This window comes from Propithecus coquereli, unplaced genomic scaffold (genome assembly GCF_000956105.1).
Source record: "Propithecus coquereli isolate 6110/MARCELLA unplaced genomic scaffold, Pcoq_1.0 Scaffold668, whole genome shotgun sequence".
NCBI classification, from domain to species: Eukaryota; Metazoa; Chordata; class Mammalia; order Primates; family Indriidae; genus Propithecus; species Propithecus coquereli.
Window position 1 is genome coordinate 450,812 of NW_012152707.1, and position 20,858 is coordinate 471,669.

General features: G+C 55.8%; 1 protein-coding gene across 1 annotated transcript in view; it reads right to left on the reverse strand.

Annotated features, from left to right (window-relative positions):
• The window catches only part of KLHL29 (kelch-like family member 29), a 289,304-nt gene that overhangs the window by 53,018 nt on the left and 215,428 nt on the right, over positions 1–20,858 (reverse strand). Inside the window, exons 4-5 of the mRNA XM_012660442.1 lie at positions 9,096–9,237; positions 5,979–6,491 (exon numbers count right to left, since the gene is read on the reverse strand). Of these exons, the coding sequence (XP_012515896.1) occupies positions 5,979–6,491; positions 9,096–9,237 (655 nt within the window). The remainder of the gene's footprint in view (positions 1–5,978; positions 6,492–9,095; positions 9,238–20,858) is intronic.

Sequence of the window (20,858 nt, forward strand, 5' to 3'; positions counted from 1 at the left end):
ACATACATTATTTCATCCTCAAAGCACGTCCATGAGGATGGCACTATTATCTCCATGTTACAGATGTGGAAACTGAGGCTAGAGACACCAGTTTTCTAGCAGAAGGTCCCTGGGTTGGTGGCTAGTGGAATTTGAATTCCTCCCACGCAGTGTGGTGCGGAGTCTGGGCCCCTGACTGCCTTCCACGCTGCCAGCCACGTGCTTCGTGCTTCGACCAGCTCTCCCTGTCTACAGCTCTGGCTGGTTTGTCCGCAGGAGCCAGAGAATCCTGTTTGTCACACCCATTGATGTGGCCATGAAGGAGGACCCGACCCCTGCTGTGTCCTTGTCACAGGATACTGGGAGCCCCTGAGAGAAGACAGGAGGAGCTCTCCCAAGACAAACAGCCCCTGGAGTTAGGGGGAAGGTCCCAGCCATAGGCTGATTCCTTCCGGTTGTCATGGCGAGCAGAGGATTTGTAAGGTGTTTCGACAGGAGAAGGCAATTTGTTTCTGTTCAAAGTGGACCCTTAGGAACTAGGTGCTCCAAGCGCCGTGACGTTAAGGCACTCCCCTAGGACTCCGGTGGGTGAGCTGGTCTTTGGCTTTATCACATTAACTCGGGTCCCTAAAGGGCCATGGACACTGAAAGATGGCCCTGGGACCAGCAGTGACCACAACAGCAAACAGTTTCATTGTGATTGCGACACGCTAGGCACTATTCTAAGGGCTTTACGTAAAATAACTCAATCTTCACAATGACTGTAAGAAACAGGGTCTGTTGTTATCCCCCTTTTACAGATGAGGAAACTGAGGCAGAATTCCAGATCCTGTGTGCTTTGGGGCAGGTATTGTGGTAGAGGTGCTTGGGCACAGAAGGAAGTCCAAAACCGGTGGAGTCTGTCCCCAGAGGTGTGGGACAGGTGGGGGTGGTGGTGACTGGCTGTGGAATGATGTCTCATGACGGATGCCTGAGGCCCCGGGTACCGATCTGCTTTCACCCCGAGAAGGGCAGAGGGAAGTCACAAAACCTCTGTGGGTAACACCCAGCCCAGAGCTTTGTGCCTTCACTCATCAAATGTTCTCGAACATCTAGTGCTGCTTGGATGCTGGGGGTGGCGTGGGAATGGGATAGAGCGAGTGCCTGCCCCTGGGCCTGGGGGCTCTCAGTTCGGTTGGCAGAATGACACAGGAACAGGGGACACTGGTAGTGCAGGTGCTTGGCTGAAGCACAGAGCACCGCTGGACAGAAGGGGACCCAAGGCCTGAGAGCAGGATGGCAAAGGGCGAGGCGGGGGGCAGGCAGGAGCCAGGAGCTGAAGCACCAGGTCCTGGCTGGACACTGTCCCCAGAGCAGCGTTTTGGAAAGACCACAGTGGCTGCCCTGAGAAGCCAGCCTGCAGGGACGTACTGTGGGCCTGGAGGCCAGCGTGCAGGCCAGAGGGGGTGGTGGCGCAGACAGAGAGGAGAGGAGAGAACCAACCATGTTTTCAGACTCAGTGCAGGGTGGACGTGGCGCTGGTCAAGGCCGACCGCAGACTCTAAGCTCGAGTCCTGGATGGATTCGGGATGGCATTTGAGTCAGACACAGGAAGGACAGGTCTGTGGGAGACGATTTCAGTTTGGACATTTCATGCCTCTGGCCTAATCACGTGTGGGCTTTATCTCTCATTCCCAGCTGCTTTTCGGATATTTTCTGAGGTTGCAGAGGGAACAGTGTGCCCTGGACATGTCAGCATGTGGGGCAAGAAGAGATGAGATCTCTCCAAGCCTGGGGAGACAGTCCCGAATCCTCCTGCTGGAAGGTGACATAGCCGATCTCCCTTTTAGGTGTGGGGTCCCCATCCCTAAGTTAAGTGGCTTGACCAGGGGCTGCCAGCCCTGTGAACCGGCGTGGGCTTCTTCCATCCCCTCTGCACCGGGGAGGCCTTGGCTTCTGCCCTCTCATGACTTCCTTCCCTGCTGGGCTCCCCAGACCCCAGGCCAGCTCAATAGCAGCAGCTGTTTTGCTGTTGGGCAGGCACAGTGCTAGGTACGGGCATGTCCATGATCTCATTCAATCTTCCCCTAGGCCCTGTGAGGATGGTGTTTCACCCCCATTTTAAACATGAGGAAAGGAAGGCTCAGAGAGGTTAGGAGGCTTGCCTCAGTCACACAGCTATGCCTCAAAGTATTTTTACAAGATCCTGTCTTTGCCACTTGTGGAGCCTGAGCAGGTGCTGTCCAAGCAGAAGGCTCCATGGGGCACAGGTCCAGGGCAGGAACGGGAAGGGAGAAGCAGAACCTCAGGAAGGGGCTGAACCACCCCCCTTCCCAGCATGGCTCCCTGGCCCCAGGGCAGGGAGGCCAAACCCTGCAGATGGATCCTCAGGGCCCCTCACTTTAGGCCTACAAAATCTAAAGTCAGAAGAGACACATCTCTCCACTCAGGTCCACTCAGGCTTTGCTTTCTGGTCCAGAAGCAAGCAGGAGCAGGTGCAGTCTGGTTTCTCATTCCCAGATGTGCAGGTGAACATACAAAAGCCTTCCTGCAGCTTGCCACAAGGCCCGGGGTCTCCTGCCACCCTCTGGGCCACTAACAATCCTTTGAGGAAGAAGGCAAGGCTAGAAATAACTCCATCCATAGCCTGAACCTCTGCTGTGACACACAGCTGGGTTCTTGGGGTACCCGGGGCAGTGACATTGACTGAGCTTGGCCTCCCCTCTCCTCATGGATTAGCTTAGGGGTTCCATGCCAACAAGACAAATGTCTCAGGTGCTTTGTAACAGGATTCAAATGGAACTAATTCTTTTTTCTTCCCTTATCACTTTGCACACATGAAATCTATTTTTAATTAGCCTTCAATATACCATCTAAAAAAAATCCTACAGCTTGTTCCCACCCCCAAATTGTTCTTAGAGAAAGAAAGATTTATCTTGTAAGTTTCTTAAGAAAATCTATATGTGCTCAATGCATTTAAATAACACTCATTAAAGTGAACTGCACGCAAGCTGGCTTCTCTAGTCACAGATGAGAGACAATCGCTTGACCCATTGCAAATCAAAAAGCATTTCCACACCACCTTTATTTTTCAATTGGTTAAGTTTTAAATTAAAGTTCCCAACATCCTTTTTGGGAAGGCAGACGAATAGAGCCCCAACTGCAATTTTAGCTCGGTCGATCGGAAGATAATTACGAGAAACAAAATGTGAAATTTTAAATCAGGGCACTAATGAAGTCTAAAAATACCAGTGGCCCATCCCTCTGGCTGGCAAGACCTGTTCTTCGTGGAGGGGGTCTCTCCATAATTACTCAACCCCGGGAGAGGCCAGGTTGTCACGTCAAACAATAGTAGGGAAAATTGAGGGGCTTTAATGAGCTAGATCTCAAGGCGTTCTATGGTGGATCTTATTATAATGCTGGGCAAGGTTTCAAACAGAGAACAGGAGAAAAGGAAAGTTCTTTTTTTTTTCCTAAGTGGAGTTCTGACTTGTGTTGATGCCATCACGCAGAGCCTCCTGTTCCTGCCTGGAGCCAGCTGTCTGTCATTTAGGAGTGTGAAATCAATTGGGCTTCAGAGATGTAAAATCCCTAGGGGCAAAATTAAAAGTGACCCAAATCCAAACCCACGTGGTCCCGTCAGGAACATGACTCTCGCATGGCAAGTTTCAAAGATTTGGTTTCAAAATTCGGGTTTCTTATTTTAAAAAATATGCAGTTGTTTGACATTACAGCTGACAGACAAATTATAGCTTCAGCAATAAAGGCTTTTAAGATTAGAAATGAAAGGAGAAATTACTTAAAAAAAAAAACCTCCCGATGCTTGAGTTTTGAGGCATTTGTGTGTGCACGCTTCATTGTCTTTCTTCCCACAAGTACGAGGGGATAAATCGGCTGATGAGGGCCGTAAATAGAGAAGCGAGTTAAATGTAATTTCTGGGGAAACAGCCGGCTTGCTGGCAACCTCTGGAAATCGGTGTGACTGACAGGTCACCCGTTGTCACTGGCTACAGCTGGGGATCCTGCTGGCTCCAGAAGGCGGGGCCGTGGACACGTCTAGGCCCATTTCATCCCTGGCCCTCACCTAACGCTCAGTCGGTCTGCCCAGCAGGGCCTGGCAGAGGGAAGCTACCAGAGCCCCTCTTCCTCCTCCCCTCCTGCCCGTAGGCTCAGACCCCCATAGAGGATGGGTCACACCCTCTGGTCCTGCACAGAGGTTACCGGAGCGGCTCTGCAGCGGTCACTGACCCAGGGGGCACAGGGGCCCAGCAGGGGCCTGTCCCTCCCACCTGATCTCCCTGGCTCAGGGTTGAGGATGTTCAGATACACCTGTACCTGGCAGGGCTGGTGAGGCTGATCCCAGCTCGGGGCTGAGCTCCAAACCAGGGACTCCAGTCCTATCTGGGCCAGTTACCTGTCTGAATAGAACAGCTCCTTTTCCTAGATGCATGCCTGGAACGTGGCAAGCCAGCAAGACCTTTCGTCAGCCCCAGGAGGCCCCCATCATGGGGAGAGGATAAGCCACCTGCTGCCCCAGGCTTTGGCTCAGCCTTGGGAGCAGCTGGGACTCCCACAGCCTGGTGTGTCAGAGTTGGCGGCTCATGAACTTGAACTGGGAGTAAGTTTTTAAAAAAAAAAAAATTTTTTTTTAAGGGAGCAGAAGCTTAACCAAAACAATTTAAACAAAAATCAATCTAGTCAATTTTTTTTTTAAAAGATCTTAAACAAAGCAAGAGTTTACCAGAATTTAGATGTAATTTTCTATAATTTTGTCATTTAAAACTAGTGTTGATTTCCAAAACAAAGGCAGTCAGGGCTCAGTCAGATTGGGAATTAAACCCAGCAGAGATCCAGGCATGGGCTTTGTTGTTAGGGTGCTTGACAAGGCCTGGAAATTGCTTGAAATGATAAAGGTAGAGACTTGCAAGGTGGGCGGGTCAGAGGGGTAGTTGGGTTCCCTGCTCAGCTAAGAGGCAGGGCCCCCTGCAATGTGGTCTTGAGGGGTTTAAGCAGGGCAGCTGTGAAGCTGCGCCCACACGTGCACACTCTCCTCTCTCAAAAGCGGTGTGGGTACCCCACTGGGCAGACCACCGCACTCAGGAGGAGCAGGGACCCGGCCTGTCTGGAGCACTAAGGGCCAGGCAAACCTGGGGCAGATGCACCCTGCAAACCTCACGCCTGTGGCCCCTCTGTGCCCCCGTGTCCCTGCCCGACAGATCCCTCGTACAGACATCAAAGGCAAGGCCTATTCGCTGATGCCCTTTGCCCTAGCCCTTTGCCCTAACCCTAAGGCTGGGGACTAGTGCCTAAGACCCTGTCCTTGGCATGCTTCCTGCCCGAGGCTCCATTCCCAAGATCTACCTTCCAGTCCCCTGGGGTGGAGGGTTAACTGAAGGCCGAGGCTGGAGGTGCTATTTCCCAGGGTCTCACAGAACCACCCTGGGGGTCCTTGAAACAAAAATTTAAGCGGCTCAGGATGGTCTGGGAATATCTGGGCCTAACTAAACGCCTCGGGTGCCGTTCTCATCCGAGGGCACGGCAGAGGGTGCTCTCCTGGAGTCGGGGTGGGGACACAAGTTCATGTTCTTGATGTACTCATGGGTAGAAAATGGAGAAGGCTCCCGAAGGGACTGTTCTGTGAAGCCCTAAGAGGAGGACGGTTCCTGCTCATTCTGTGCCTTGGCCTGGCCTTAGGGGTCAGAGGTGAGAATGGCCCAGGGGTTGGGCCAGAGGGGGCACTCTGGACCGTGCAGGCTCTCCCTTCCTTCCTCCTCCCTGTGTCCCGCTTCTTGCCCATGCACACTCCCCACCTTCCCTGCCCCATCCTCCACGCTTCCCTTCCCTCTCCCTGTCTCAGGCTGGTTGTCTTGGGCAAGCAGAGGCCCCACTGCAGCCTCCAGGGTGGGTGAGGCCAGCGAGGAGCTGCCACGAAGCACCCTCCTGTCCTGGCCGTGTTGCAGTGACCACACGGAGAGGCACAGACGCAGGCACACGGGGAGCACGTGGGCAGCAGGACTTACCTCTGGGGTGCCCGGGGTCGGTGAACTCATACTTCCCCACGCCAATGGTCCGCAGCATCTGCAGCCCGTGGGCCGAGTCGGTTGTGGGGGGCCCATTGGTGGCAGGGGTACTGCTGGGGAGAGTGGCAGACGGCTGGGCCGGCGGCGGTGGAGGCAGCAGGGGCCCTGCCATGTGGCCGTTGCCCACAGCGGTGGGTCCTGGGCGGGTCACCTGCCCCACGCCGGGCAGTGTGGACACGGCCAGGGGCTGAGGGCTGGCATACAGCGCCTGGGCAGGCATGTTGACCACCACGCTGCTCAGTGGCTGAGAGGGCGGCTGAGGGAGCGAGTAGTGGCCTGGCATCAGCGGGAGCTGGGGCCCCACGTGGGGGGGCAGTGAGGGGGTCACCCCAATGACCGGGGCCTGGACGTTCACAGCCGGGCTGAAGGTGGGAGGCTGGGCCACTCCATAGGAGTGTGCGATCAGGGCAGGCTGGTTCCCGGCGGCCACCGTGGTCACCCATGGCCCTGTGCCTGCAAGGGAGACGGAAGAAACGTCATCTGCTGGTTTCATATTCACTCAACAAACGCCGATGTCCCAGGCCCTGCACTGGGTGCTGGGGTCACAGAGGACAAGACATCTGCATCCAGGAACTCACAGAGTAGGGGTCTGCAATTACAGCAGCCGGGGTGAGCGCGTGGAGGGTATCTGAACAAACGGCCATGGGGGCTCAGAGGAGAAAACAAGACCTGCCGGGAGAGGTGAGAGCGACAGAGCGGGGAGAAAAGCGGAGACCTTCAGAGAGACCTGGGTTCCAGTCTCAGCTCCGCCACTTACTAGCCAGAGCCCCGGCAGGTTGCTTATCTTCTCTGAGCCTCAGGCTTCTCTGTTAAATGCAACTAGCAATATCTACCTCACAGGGCTCCTGGGAAGGAATGAATGAGGAAAATGTATTTGAAAAACAAAACAAAACCAGCAGAGTGTCTGGCATGTGGTAAAAGTTCCCTGAATGTTGGTGTTTCTCTTCCCTTTCTGCAGACTCACTGAGGCAGCGGGGAGAACGACGGGCGGTGGCTGCGGTGGGTGTTTGCTGCGCCCTTGGGGGACAGCACGAGAGCCTGGGCCTGGGCTCCCTTGCAGGAAGGGAGGGACATGGTGGGACAGTGTGGAACAGCGGCCCTGTGCCACGCAGCCTCGGCACGGCGGCCCTGGGAGAAACAAGAGACGCCCACTTGGGCCCCTGAAGAAGTTTTGTCTCAACAAGGCAGTGTGGACACGCCTTGAGCCCTGACCCAAGACGCCAGGCAGGCTGTGCCAGGTCAGGCAGCGCAGGCCCAGGACCCCCTGAGAGAAGCCGACACTGAGGTGACCCAAGGAGGCTTGTGAGGGAAGGCGCCTGAGTCGCCTCAGACTGGACGCAGCCGGTCTGGGTCTGTCGCCCACGTGCTGCCTTGGCTTTCGTGAGCCCCCTGGGGCGGCAGTGTCGACTGAGGACGGGAGCAGAGGAGCGAGAGTGGGGCTGGGAGCTCCCCCCAGGAAGGAAACGGCAGTGAGGCCGGGCGGGAGCCAGGATGGGGGTCTGTCTCCAAGGGGCTGTCCACAGGAAGCACCACCCAGTGGGGGACAAGGAGCCAGGCTTGGAGCCGGACAGACCACAGTGTGAGTCCTGGTCCTGCCCTGCCCAGCCGAGGGACCTCGGGCACAGCCATCCTGGGTCAGCCCTCACCTGTAGCAGGCACAATAGCACCCGCGCCCGGGACTGCCGCAGGCCCTGCGATGACAGGCAGAGTGGGGCATGTCACATACGTGCAGCAAACACGCGTGACTTTGATAATAAGAGAGGTTGGGGAAAACTGGAAGCCAACACAAGTCCGAGAAGTCGTCCGGCAAGATTCTAGCATGGGATGCTAAGGGGGACTGCCCCAGCCTGAAGAGGAGGAGGTGGTATCACTCTGAACCGGCCTGGTGTCTTAGGACAGAGCATGTCATCCCAGCTCTGTTCTTTCCAGGGTTAGCTAGGCAGCATGCAAAAAGGCACCAGAACTCAGAGCACAGCTGGCAAGGCCCCAGACAACCTGTGGTAGGGACATGGAGGTGACTTATAATACTTATGACCAGGTGAGCGGCCCAAAGCACCCTGAGAGAGGTCACGCTCAGCAAGTCCTGCGTTTTTAGCAATGACTTGGATGATGGCATGGAAGGCAGGACCAGGCGTGCAGAGCACAGAACTGGGAGGGTTAGGAATGGGTCAGCAATGGAAGCCAGAGTCTAAGAGACTCCCTGCGTTTACTGTTGGGTCCCCACACCCCGCTGCCTTAGCCTGACTGCGAGGAGATGGACGGGGTGACAGCAGCTGCCAGGACAATCTTGGGGTTTTACTGTTGAGACAGCAGGTACACGGATGTGACCTGAGGCCGCGATGACCAGAGTGGAGGAGCTGAAGAAAGGAGGTGCTGCTCAGACCGCACGCGGGCTGTTCGCGTCGGGTTCTGGGCACTGCACATCGGGAGGGATAGAGAGGGCAGAGCAGATTCCCCACAAGGCAAAGCGACAGGAATCCTTGGGCCGTGGGGGTGGCTGCAGGGCTTGGGAGAGGGGGAGGGAAGGGGTCTCCAGATACCTGCAGGGCTGCCATGTGGAGGGCCAAGCAGATGTGTTCTGTGTGTCCTAAGGGGAGCGCTGGGGCCAGTGGGAGATAAAGGAGGGCGCCTGCTGTGGTCAGAGCCGTGCAGGGAAGGACAGGGGCACTGCAGAGGGTGATGAACTCCCAGTCACCACCGTGGAACAGACCGGTTCTCACATCGCCATGGGCCAGGCAAAGCCTCACCCGAAGATGTGACTTGAGAAATCTGTTAGGAATCAGGGCCCTGAGGCTTTGGAATGACTATTCACCGTAACCCAGAGCCGGTTCAAAGTCACCCCTAAAGTGTCACTCTTATTCCCTTGCTCTCCCAAGTCCTTTCTTGAGTAGCAGAGGAAGGGGGACAGAGACGGCTCCTGCACAGGGAGCACACACAGTGCCCGCCCCTGAGCCTGAGGCCAGAGCTTCTGCAGCCAGACCTCCCATGGGGCCCCCAGGAAGCCTCTAACACCTCCCAGGCCCGGCCTTGGGTGTCGTCTGCCAACCAAGTACGTACCTGGATTGTCGCTCTCCCTCATCTGTTTGGAGGGTGGCTCATCGGTGTCCCAGGGTGTGGACTGATTGATGGGCGTCTGCCCCCACCGGATGCTGGTCGCCAGGCCCTGGGACTGACTGTCCGCCTTGGAGATGCCGGGAGCCTGCGGGAAGCAGATTAGGAGGTTAGCACAGCCTGGCAAGGGCCGCTGCCCTGGGACCTGTCCCTTTAGAACCCTGCTCCTGCGGCCCGAGCTTCATCCACTGAGCCATGGGGCCAGACACCCAGCCCTGCACCCAGGCCCACGGGGGAATCGCGAGGGACTTTGGCATCATAGTAGCAGCTGCTGCCTCTGCTAAGCATCTGCCTCCAGGAACACCCAACCCAGCACCTCCGCCGGCACCCTGTGTGGCCACTCACTCCACCTGCCTGTCTCAGTGGAAAGGGCATTCTGTGCTAGGAGAGGCGGTCCCAGCCCTTGGATCATCAATAAACCACAACAACACGAATGTTACCAACATATCCAGGGCATATGCTGAGCACTGACGGTGTACTCAGCCCAGCCTCTGAGCTAACGCGTGCTTGGCCCTTTGATGTGGGAGAGGACAGCTCTCCAAGGTGCCACCAGGCGGCAAGTGAAGGACATTACATGTACCCCGTCTTGCTCCCGTATCAGCCTGGGGCCCAAACGTCCCGCGGAGGAGGCGTGCTGGGGAGCAGAGGCTCGCGGAGGACGGTTCAGATCCTGCTCCCAGGTGGGTGGGGGGACCCTTCTTGGTGCAGGAAGGAAGCAGCCTCTCTGCTCCCTGAGCCCACTCTCTCATTTAGATCTTTAGAAGAATGAGAAAATAAACCTCCAGGGTGAAAATGAACATTAGGACAGCATTGGTCTCCCCGAGTGCCAGCCTTATGATGCAATAGTATATATTACGCAGGCATCGAAAATCACGTTTAGTAAACATTCTTAATGAGATGGAAAAATGCTTACACTCTAGTGTTTAATGAGAAAAGCAGGCCACAAAATGACACACGCATACGACCTCCCTGCGTAAACATCCCTGCATCAAATACGTGGAGGAGGGAAATGACCAAAATATTAGCAGAGGTGTTATCCTTTGGTGACGGGATTACGGGTAACTTTTATTCTATTGTCCACACTTTTCTGTATTTTTCAAATTTCCTACTATGGCCATTATTTATAATACGTAAAAAAAAAAGAAAGAAAGAAAGAAAGAAAAATCCTAAAAACACATTGGAGAGGCTGGGCTGGGATGCCCAGGAGGTGGGGGTGCGGTGTCAGTGGAGGTGGCCTTGAGAAGGGTGACCACAGCCCACCAGGCTGGGGCGGAGGGTGAGAAGGGATGGGGGTCGAAATGGCTGCCCACCAAGGACAGTCACAGAAGGCCACAGGGCCCTCAAGGGGCATCTGAAGTGAGGTTCAGGGCTCTTGTGTGACCCAGCTTGTGGCAGGCAGAGCCCTCTACCAGGCCCCCTGACCAAGGTGGCTCTCCTGGGTCTGGGGCCAGGCACAGAGAGGGAGTGTGGATGGGGAGGCCAGTGACACTTCCTGGGCTTTGATGCAGATGACACGCAGCGTCTGCACTGGGGCCTGCTGGGAGAAGCAGGAGCTGCAGCCCATTAGGACCCGCAGGCTGCGCCGAGCTAATTGCATTAGGCTGCACTTTATCTCCAGCCTGCATTTCAGATGCTTTGCTTCTGTGAACAGAGCAAGAAACAAAGCAAAAGAGTGAATCTCCTGGGGAAAGAACAATTCCACGGACAAGCTTCCTTATCAGGGGCCCCTGCCCCAGTTCTGTCTGTGGGAGGAGACAGCTGGGAGGAGGCAGTGGGAGCGGGCTGGGAGGTAGCCACGCTCACCAACAGTCTTACGGAACAATAGCGTGGCTTTCTCAGCATTCTCCAAATAGACAGCTTTTCACGCGCGCCCTGTCTGAAGGATGCAGGTGTGGACACACTGCATCCTGTGCTGCGGGCTCTCGGGTCCTGGTGGGTTCAGAGGCACAGAGATTGCTTCCCCAGAACCGGAGGCCTCCGAGGGGGAAGGGGATGTGTGTGGAGGCCCATTCATACCCCTGCTTGGGGGCAAAGTTTGAACTGGGGACCCCAGCTCCTTACCAGCACCCCTCACTGACAATGCAGACGCCCCTCCTCCCAGGAGGGGGCGCTGCAACCCCTCTCTGCTGCCAGGAACCCTCGAGGCCTCCCAGGCACGAGGCCTCCCAGGCACGAGGCCTCCCAGGCACGAGGCCTCTCAGGCACGAGGCCGTGGAGCTTTCCGGGGTCTTCCCACAGCCACCATGTCTCCCCCACTGAATCAGCACCCACACCCCGGCCCCCTGACTTGACAGGGTATGGAAGGCTCTGGAAACACCCTGGAATAACCACTGCCACCAGGATAGGAGGTTGGGGGTCTCCTCGAGTTTGGGTCCCCAGGTTCTGAGCTCTAAAACTTCAGGAGTTCTAATATTTGCCCTAAAATTGGGGGAGTTTCTGAACTCGAAAAGTTGTACACTTTTCCAACACAGATCACTCAGGCCCTTGGGTTCAAAACACTCCTGCCGCTCACTTGCTCACGTGTCTCTTGGTTGGTTTGTTGGGGCTCCCGGTCTGTGTCAGGCACTGCACAGGGGCCAGGGACATGGGTGATGGGGAGACAGCCCCGCCCTCAAGTGGCTGCTGCGGAACTCGGGTATACAAACAATGGGACCCTGAAGAAGCTGGGGGTGCTCTGGGCATGCAGAGCAGGCCCGGGTGGCTGGGAGGAGGTGAAGTGGGCTGCAACAGGCCTGCTGTTGGGCTGTGTCTTTCATGACTACTACAAGCAATTTCTTACGTACAAGAAAACAGTTCTGCTGTGAGAGGGAAAAGCGTCTTTTTTTTTTCTTTAGGAAAGATAAATAAGGCTGCTTATATTCTACTCAGTGCTAACAACGTCTGAAGCTACAAGCAACTTGCAGTTTAGGAATTTTATTTATTTTATTAAAATAATGAAGTGACATTCCTTCCTCTACTCCTTCCAGAAAAATCCCAGACGCAGGGGTGTGTGCCCTTTGCCAAGGAGCCTGGGCCCCCAGGTGGTTGATGTGTGGAGCAGCCGGTGACGTGCGACTCAGCACCGCCTGACCAGAGCCCCAGGCCCAGGGCAAACCTGTGCAGCCCCCAGGTTTTGGAGGCTTCTAGGGGACTGTGAGTGGGTCTGTGGCTCCAGAGCTGAGCCCAGCTCCGGCTGACCCTTCCTCCCCTGGCTCAGAACCCCCACGGGCTTGGATCTCCGCAAAGCCCAGGACTCCCCGAGTTCCACGCTCCTTGCCACGAAGCTGCCCAACACAAGAATGGCACAAAAACCAACCAGGAAAACCTGGCCCAGGCAGGGCTGAGCTGGCCTCACCTCGCTCCCTCCCACTGCCATCGTCTGGGACACCAGTGAAGCCACCCAGACCTTTGGCCTTTCCCCAGTGTTCCTGGCCATGGCTTATGCTCCGGTGACACGATGGCACTCGGCAGAGAGAGGCAGTGCAGGAGAGCCTCCCCTGCCCAGCCCACGTGGTGGCCCTGTGTGCCCGTCATCGTGCCAAGCAGGCTTCTCTGGGCTTCCCTTTAATGAGATGCTAATGGGATGCATCATTAACGCAGCAGCTTTTTAAACCCAGAGTTCTTGTAAATTTTCAAAGGTCACATTTTTACAGCACCTGACAGCATCCTGCTTCTTTCGGCAACTGAAGAGCACTAAAGGCCCAGGTCCTCTATGGCCGCAGCTCCCTGTGAGGCAGCGCAGAGGCCGAAGGCACCTGCTGGCCGCAGTGGCTGGGAACGCTACCCTGCAGCAGCCTCAGAGGGCATGTGGGTTACCCTGTGACACATGGCCCACAGAGCTGCCCCAAGGGTCCTGCTCCATTTAGGGGAAGGTGTGTAAGGCCGCAGGTAGTGCGTGATGCAAAGATGCCTGGCAGAGGGGCTGATGCTCAGCCGGGGAGGCAGAGGCACCGGAACTCTTTGTTCACCAGGCCGTGCGTGCACAAGTCTGCGACAGCCCAGAGAGGCTGCTTTTTGCTGATTTTTCCACCCAGAGGGAGCCCCTTTTTCTACTTTGCACAAAGGTGCCACATAGGCTAGCAGCATCCTCCATGGTCAGGGAGGTTTGGAAGGCAACAGGTATGTGAACTCCCCTGGAGCCTCCCAGGCCTCGCTGTTCTCACCCCGACTCTGTGCATACAGGACAATCACAGCACTCAGCATACTGCCCCTAGGGCCTTGCTTCTGATCCTGTCCTGGTGGGTGAACTCCACGAGGGCAGGGACCCAGCACTGTCCCAGCCCAGCTGGTGCTGCCTGGTGTAGGTGCCCAGGTGGGAATGGATGAGGCAGGGTCTCTGAACCACAGTGCTGGCCAGCTGGAAAAGCATTGATCGCTGTTGGTTCAGCAAAGGAATGAATGCATGCAGTGGGCTGCAGGGAGAGTGACAGAGCAGAGCTGTGACACAGCTGGGTCCCCCCACTGGGGAGATGAGTTCCAGACTGTGGGAGCCTCATGTGCTGGGACGCCAACAATATCACTCTGGATGCTGCTGGAGGCTGCTTGGAGCCCACCAGCCCCTCCTGGGTGCCTGGGTGTGGTGAAGGGCTAGGTGCTGAGGGGCGACACTTGCCTCTGCGGGGCTGGGGAGGTGGGGAGCGTCCTGGAGAAAATGCAATGCAGCAGCTTCCACTGTTTGCCCAAGGAGGTCAGACACGGTAAATCAGTGAAGCCTGGACGTCAGGGAAAGCTTCCAGAAGGGATGGGCTGGGGTGGGGTGGGCCACAAAGCTAGGCAGACGGTCTGGTCTCCACCAAAGGACCCCGCAGCAACCAGTACATTTCCAGCCTGGATACGTCTGACAGAGACAGGCTCCAGAGACCCCTTCCGGGGTGCACGTGGGCTTCCTCCGGGCAGACGATGATGCCCACAACCACGGCCCTCCCCTACTGATGAACCTGCCTCCCTGACCAGAACCTGCAGGCCCCAGTGCTCTGTCACTGGGAGGTGCAGAGAGAGCTGGTGGGGCTGCCTTCTGCTGAGCCACACAGAGCACAGTGCTCCTCTTGCCAGCCCACCCCACTCCCCACCAGGGGCCCAGAGCCCCCTCTCTCGCTCGGTGTGCTTCTGTGCCTTCTCTGGGCCAGAGGAATTGCTGTGCACAGGGCTCAGTGACGGTCAAGGTCCTGCCCTGGGGGAGTTTGCGACCAGTGGGATGGGATGCCTGCACCAGGGACCCTTGGGGATGACACAGGCTTGGCGAGAGACTCCAGGGAACAGACCCATGATGTCTCACTCCCACCTGTCAATGGAAGGACAGGTGCTACAGATAAGAAAAGCTACAATAAAACCATGAGGAAACACAAACGGGAGACGAGACCCAGGAAAACAGAGAGAGTCAAAACTACACAGATGAAAACTGCAGACAGGCAGGCCACAGGCTTCTAGAATTGTATAGTTGAGTCTTCAGCATAGCACTGAGCTTCTACTCTGCCAATTCAAAAAAAGGACACACAGACTTGGGACTCTTTTGACACAGTGTGGCAGACACGACACTATGCCAGTTCTGGGCCTATCCTCTTAAGAGGCCCCAAAGCTTCTGCACTGGTCTCTTAGATCCTTCAGAGCACGTGTCCACTGAACGCCACCAAGAGCCCCCAGCCAATACCAGAGGAGCACAACTGTCCAGCCAAACTCTGTCTGAGTTCCCGTGCGCAAATTTATGAGACATTATAAAATGTTGTTTAAAGCCACTAAAGACCGGGTGCAGTGGCTCACACCCATAATCCTAGCGCTCTGGGAGGCCGAGGTGGTAGGATCGCTTGAGCCCAGGAGTTTGAGGTTGTAGTGAACTGTGATGACACCACTGCACTCTAGCCCGGGCAACAGAGTAAGACCTTGTCTTAAAAAAAAAAGCCACTAAAAAGGAAAAAAAGAAAGGGGAAACACCATCTACTGTGTATATTGCAAACTAGCAAAAGAGCAAAAAGTCATTTGTGTGTTGCTCTTGACATATAAAATCCACAGTTGTATGTACAGAAGATTGGGGGCAGCATAAATACAGCAGGGACCGTAATTACATAATGCGACAACTAAAGTTAGTGCGGCGCCTCCCTAAGCACACCCTGGCTGGGTGGTGGGTGTGAGGTGGCCTGGGACAAAGCCTGAGAAGCCCCAGGGAGGACAATGCTAGGGGTAGCTGGAGCTCACCGTACTCTGAGCTTGATCTGCAGCCTGGTTTTTGTCTCTGGACTCCCTACAACACCCACCTCATTTGGGAAAGACAAGCTTTGGTGTGCCCCCCCCCCCCCCGGCTCTGGATCCTGAAGGCCCCTTCTGACAAAGGGGGCCGATCTGGCCTGGGCTGTGCCATGCACCTTGGGCAAGTTTCCTGACTACCTGGCACCTTCTGAACACCTTACATGAACGCTTGCTCTGCCAGCTTCCCTTGCAGCTAGGGCACAGGCACGTGGCCTGCAGCTCAAACACCAGGTGAGATTTCAGTCTGCAAGCTGAGCCATACGCAGAGGCCAGCACAGCTCCGAGTGCATGCTCTGCAGGGGTTGGTTGCAGAGGCGCATGGATTCGGGAGCACATGGGTGGGTGGAGGTTCTGGTGTCCTTTGGCCCAGCGTCAGTGATGACTGCTGTTGTTTTCTTTTTCTTCTTGTTCTGAAGGGGTATCATTCCCATGGGCTCTTCTGAGCACAGCAAGAGCAGGTTCTCACACTGATCCTGCTGGAGGTGGGTATGGCTGATGTGCCCCTGACGACCAGGCCCTGGCTTGCCCTGGGGAATCACATCACAGCAGCTGCCAATTCCAGACCCGAGCACAGCTGGGAAGGCCATTCCCTGCAAAGAGTGGACATTTCACTTCCTTTCAGCATCCCTCCCCCTCAAGGCGCTTGGGGTCTTCATGGTGCCAGGTCCACCTGTGGGGAATGATGGAGGCTGGGTTTTGGGGACTGAGTGTGTAGCCCTCCTAGGGGCCCTTGCACGACAAAGGTGAAGCCTGGGTAGGCAATTGATACTTTAAAGGAGAGGTGCTCCAACGGTGGAAGTGCAGGCTTGCAGAGGAGATATTTGGTGTCTGGGATTTTTTAGATGACAGCTCACGGGTTTATACCCAGACAGTTAGGCTTTCCGGTGCTCGCAGCTTATCAGTGAGAGCACCAATTCCAAGGTCACGCAGGGAGCATGTCTGACCACCACTGGCACAGGGATCGCTGACGCAGGTGCACAGAAGCAGCATCTGGAGGCATCTTCAAGAATGGAGGTTTCTGGACCCCACCCCAGAGGTTCTGATGCAGTCGGTGTGGGATGGGGACCAAAAAGGTGCCCCTTTTTTGTTTCTGTTTTTTTCGAGACAGGGTATCACTTTCTTGCCCGGGCTACAGTGCAGTGGCATCATCCACAGCTCACAGCAACCTCAAACTCCTGGGCTCAAGCGATCCTCCTGCCTCAGCCTTCCAAGTAGCCGGGACTATAGGCACCTGCCACAACACTCAGCTAATTTTTCTATTTTTAGCAGAGATGGGGTCTCGCTCTTGCTCAGGCTGGTCTCAAACTCCTGACCTCAGGTGATCCTCTTGCCTTGGCCTCCCAAAGCGCTAGAATTACAGGCGTGAGCCACTGTGCTCAGCCTAAGGTGCCTCTTTAACAATTGTTCAGGTGATGCTGGTACAGGCGGCCCATGGGCCTCACTCTGGGGAACAACTGTAGTCTCCACGTTCAAGTTCCCAGGCTCTGCCTGAGCATGGGCACCTCAGGGTTGAAGCTGCTTGCCAGGACCTGACTGGGACAGATTTTTGGGTCTTGCTTATGTGGCTCATGGGATCCAGGCTCCTTGCTGAGGCCACTTTCGAGGACCCCTGTTTGGGGTCTAGGTTTCAGGGGGTCAGAAGGATGTGTTGACAGGCACCAAAGCTATAAATCTGTGGCCTCAGGGAAGGGGAAGAGCAAATGACATTTAAGGGTCTCTCAGTTCTCATTTCCTTATCGCTACTGAAGTACAAATGAGAAGATAATCGTAGTTAAATCCCTGCTTGGGGCCAGGGGAGGGGCTCCCGGGCGCCACCTGCCCTCATTAACCAGGCACCCTCTCCAGCCCCTGGGCCCCAGGCCTGCGCCCTCAGCCTCCCCTTCCGCGCCGCCACCATGCGCTCCGGAGCCTGATGAAATTTCTAATAATACTAACCAATGATGTGTTAAATTGAGACACTTCTGGCTCGCGTGCCGGAAACTGCACGATGGTTTAAAGGACCAGTGCTCACCTTTCTCTATCAATTTGCTGCTAAATTACTGCTTTCGGAGCAACTTACAGAAAAGTAATTCTTTATTTAAATTTTAATTTCAATCTTGTCATTTAAAATATATATTCAGATTCCAATCATATTACAGAGTATGATGATGTCTTTGGAGGGTAAACGATCCTGCCGGGAGCTGGGGCGGGGGCAGAGGATGTGAGGGTGGGCAGGGAGGGCCAGGCCTGGCGAGGGCGCCCTGTGCTGCACTGGGAGACAGCCTGCAGAGCCCCCCCTGGGCCCCAGGTCAGGCCCCAGCACTGCCTTGTGGATATCTGTAAACACTTTCAGTTGAAACCACCGGCCACCTCCTGTGCCCCCCTCACTTGGGCTAGTGGATCACCAGGAGGACCCTGGCCAGCCGCCATCCTAAGGGCCTGCGTGCCAAGCACGGGCATAGCTGATTTCCCTCCACGAGGAATTCGGCGTTCTTACCTCCATTTCACAGACAAGAGAAGCAAGGCCCAGAGAAGTCAAAAAATGCTTAGTGTGTGCCACGCTTGGGACTCTAACCAAAGGCCTCCGGCAGTGCTCTGGGATGGCCGGAATGTTCCCAGGCCTCCTCTCTGCAGCCCAGCCCTGCTGTGGCGGACAGCCCCATAATGGGCTTAGCCATATGGAGCCTGCACCCACACTGCCCTGTCAGGGTAACGCTTAGAGCCCTCCCCTAGGCACCCACAGAAGTGCCAGCCACAGCCCTCCTGCCCCCACTGTGTCTAGACCAGTGTTCCTCCCACTCTGACCCTGTGGCCCACTGGGGGCCAGATCCACTGGACTTCCATCAGCTTCCCACCCCTCACACCCCCCAGACCCCACCACTGACATGTTTCCATGCCCTGCCAGTGTGGCCTGGGCCCTCTCGAGGGAGGCCAGTCCCCCAGCCTCAGACCAGGGCTGCGCAGTCCGGCACATACACCTCTCTCCGAGGCTGGCACCATGCTACGGGGCCCACTTCATGTCCCCTCTCTTCAGCACTCCACTCCCTCTCTCCTTCTCTCTCCTTAGCGCCTTCCCTGTGGCTTTCCAACATGGGTACTAAAAGAAAATCTCTGACTACTCCATATGCCATTCCAGAATCCACCAGCCTCCCTACTTCTTTGTGGTCAGCCCCTCCATGGGACTGGGGACCCCTGGTGTGCTACGCCTGTCACCTCAGCCTCTCTCCTTGACTCTGCCCACCTGCGCTGCAGTGGACCCGCCCCCTTTAAATAAGGATCACTTCCCAATGCCTAAGGCAGGAGCACCCCCCATCCTCTTTCTCTGACCCTCAGCACTGAGACCACCTGCCTCTCGGTTCCTGCAACAGTGCTTTTCCTGGTTTTTACCTCCTCCTGGGCTCCTTCCCAGGGCTGCTCGCTGGTTTCTCCTCTGCTCAGTTCTGGAACACAGACATGCCCAGGGCTTGTGCCAAGCCCCCTCTCTCAGGCCTGTCTTCTTTCTTAATGATTTTCCTGATATGAAACACCTGTGTGCTAGCCATTGTCTTTGATAGAACCCAGCTTTCTATAGTATTCTGGAATTATGTTTGCTTTTCCCTCTTCCAACATCAAAGTCCATTCCTTGAAGATACTTTTACTGAAAGTGCAGCACAGGTGGCCTCCCTTGCCAACGTAAAGGAGCCACAGACGGGGCTGATTTTTGCACTGTGCTCTCGAATGTGCCCTGTCCAGGTCCCCGGCCCCTTCCTCCAAGCCCCGCTTCCCAATGGAGGGGCCTTGTGGACAAAAGAAATGATAAATCTGGCAGAACCTTACAACTCAAAGCTTTCAACTTTCCTCTAACAACTTTTAGCTGAAAACTTCTTAGTCCCATTTCCAAGTAACTTTTCATCCATTACAAAACCCACAAATTTTTCAAAGGGCCTTTGAAATAAGATCACCTAGGAAAAAAAAAAAAGCCCATCACAAACGAAAGTCTTTGAAAAGAAAGAGGCGCTTTCCTGTGTTTCAGCTCCCTCTGATACCAGCGTCCCTTTCATTCTGCTGAAAGGTGCAGGGCAGGCCTGGCCCTCTGCAGACGCCTGTGATGTGAGGCAGCCGGTGGCCCAGACGGACAGACAGGGACGAGGAGGAGAGTGAGGGGCACCTGGGCTGGGCCTTTCATCCCCCTTCAATCAGCCCTCACGGCGCCCCGGACAGCTGTGCTCCTCATAGCCGGCCCATCCTGCTCAGAGGCCCCGCCACCCTGCCTGTTTCTAGTCACCTCGGCATTGGTGACGACGCAGCTTCCTCCTGAGCGTGGCAACCCGGCTTCAGTCTTGTCGCCAAAGTGGGCGGGTAGGTAGGCACGGCGGGGGCAGCCTCTGCTCTGGCCTTTGATGGGATGGTTCCCAACTGCCAGCCCTGCAGGCAGTGACTCTGGGCCCACCCCTCGCCCTCCCCAGGGTCAGCTGCAGACTCACAGATGTGCATCGCGCAACGCCCACTTCCGGGAGCCTTTGTCCTTTGCAGATTTGAAATCTGCAATGAAGCTGGTGAGGAAAAGTCCCCTGCACAGGTAGCCGAGCTAAGAGTGGGTGTGGAGTCCATGGGTTCCCTTCCTGAGCTGCCTGCGGACCCAGCTGTCAGAGGGCCAGACCCTGAACGCCAGCATTAGTGCTGAGCCATGCTGCAGGGCCTCCCTGGAGACGCGCCAGCTGCCCTCTGTGGTCCCTTCTTCAACCGCCTAACACACCTATTAAAACTCCCAAGAACCCCCTTTCTAGTTGTGGGCCTTGGCAGAGGATTCCTTATTGTTTTTGTTACAAACAGAGACTCACCTGGGAGAGGGAAGAATCTAAACTCTCAAACCCTCTGCCGTGCGATTCACAGCACCGGCTCCTGGAGCAAGAGGTCGGCTGCGAGCTCCACTGCACGCCACCACCGTGACATGACATCTTCCTCAACCTCATTAGAGGCCTAACAAGAGAGGGGACTGTGGCGGAGTCACTCCGAGGGGCAGGCAAGACAAAGAGACAAACAGGGCAGCACAAACGTCCTCGGGAGGTGGCTCCTCAGATGGGCAGCACAGCTGAAGGAGCTAAAATGGTTTTGTTGTGGGGACTTCGGGACTCACCGGAGCAAGTCGGTGCCTGAGTGTGTGTCTCGGGATGGAAGCTTAGATCCCGAGCAGTATGGGGCTCGGGGCTCAGCGGGACTGACTGGTGGAATATTCCAGAAGCACACGATGACGGGCTCAGTGGACATTTCCCAGGCTCCCTGGAGCTCACTTTCTGCTTTCTGCCTGCTCATGCTCTCCATAATGAGAGCGACGTGCCGCCAGGCAGGTCCTGAGAGAGAAGCATCTCCCTGCCTCCAACTTGGTTCAGAACTGAGGTGGTTTAAGTGATTTTTAAAAGGAAATGGCATCACCCAGCACCAGCCCATCTCTTCAGGCTTCGGGAAGCACGCTGGGGCAGACAGGTTCTATCTAAACTCCCTGGAGGCCCGGGGCAACAGGGACAGCCGGGA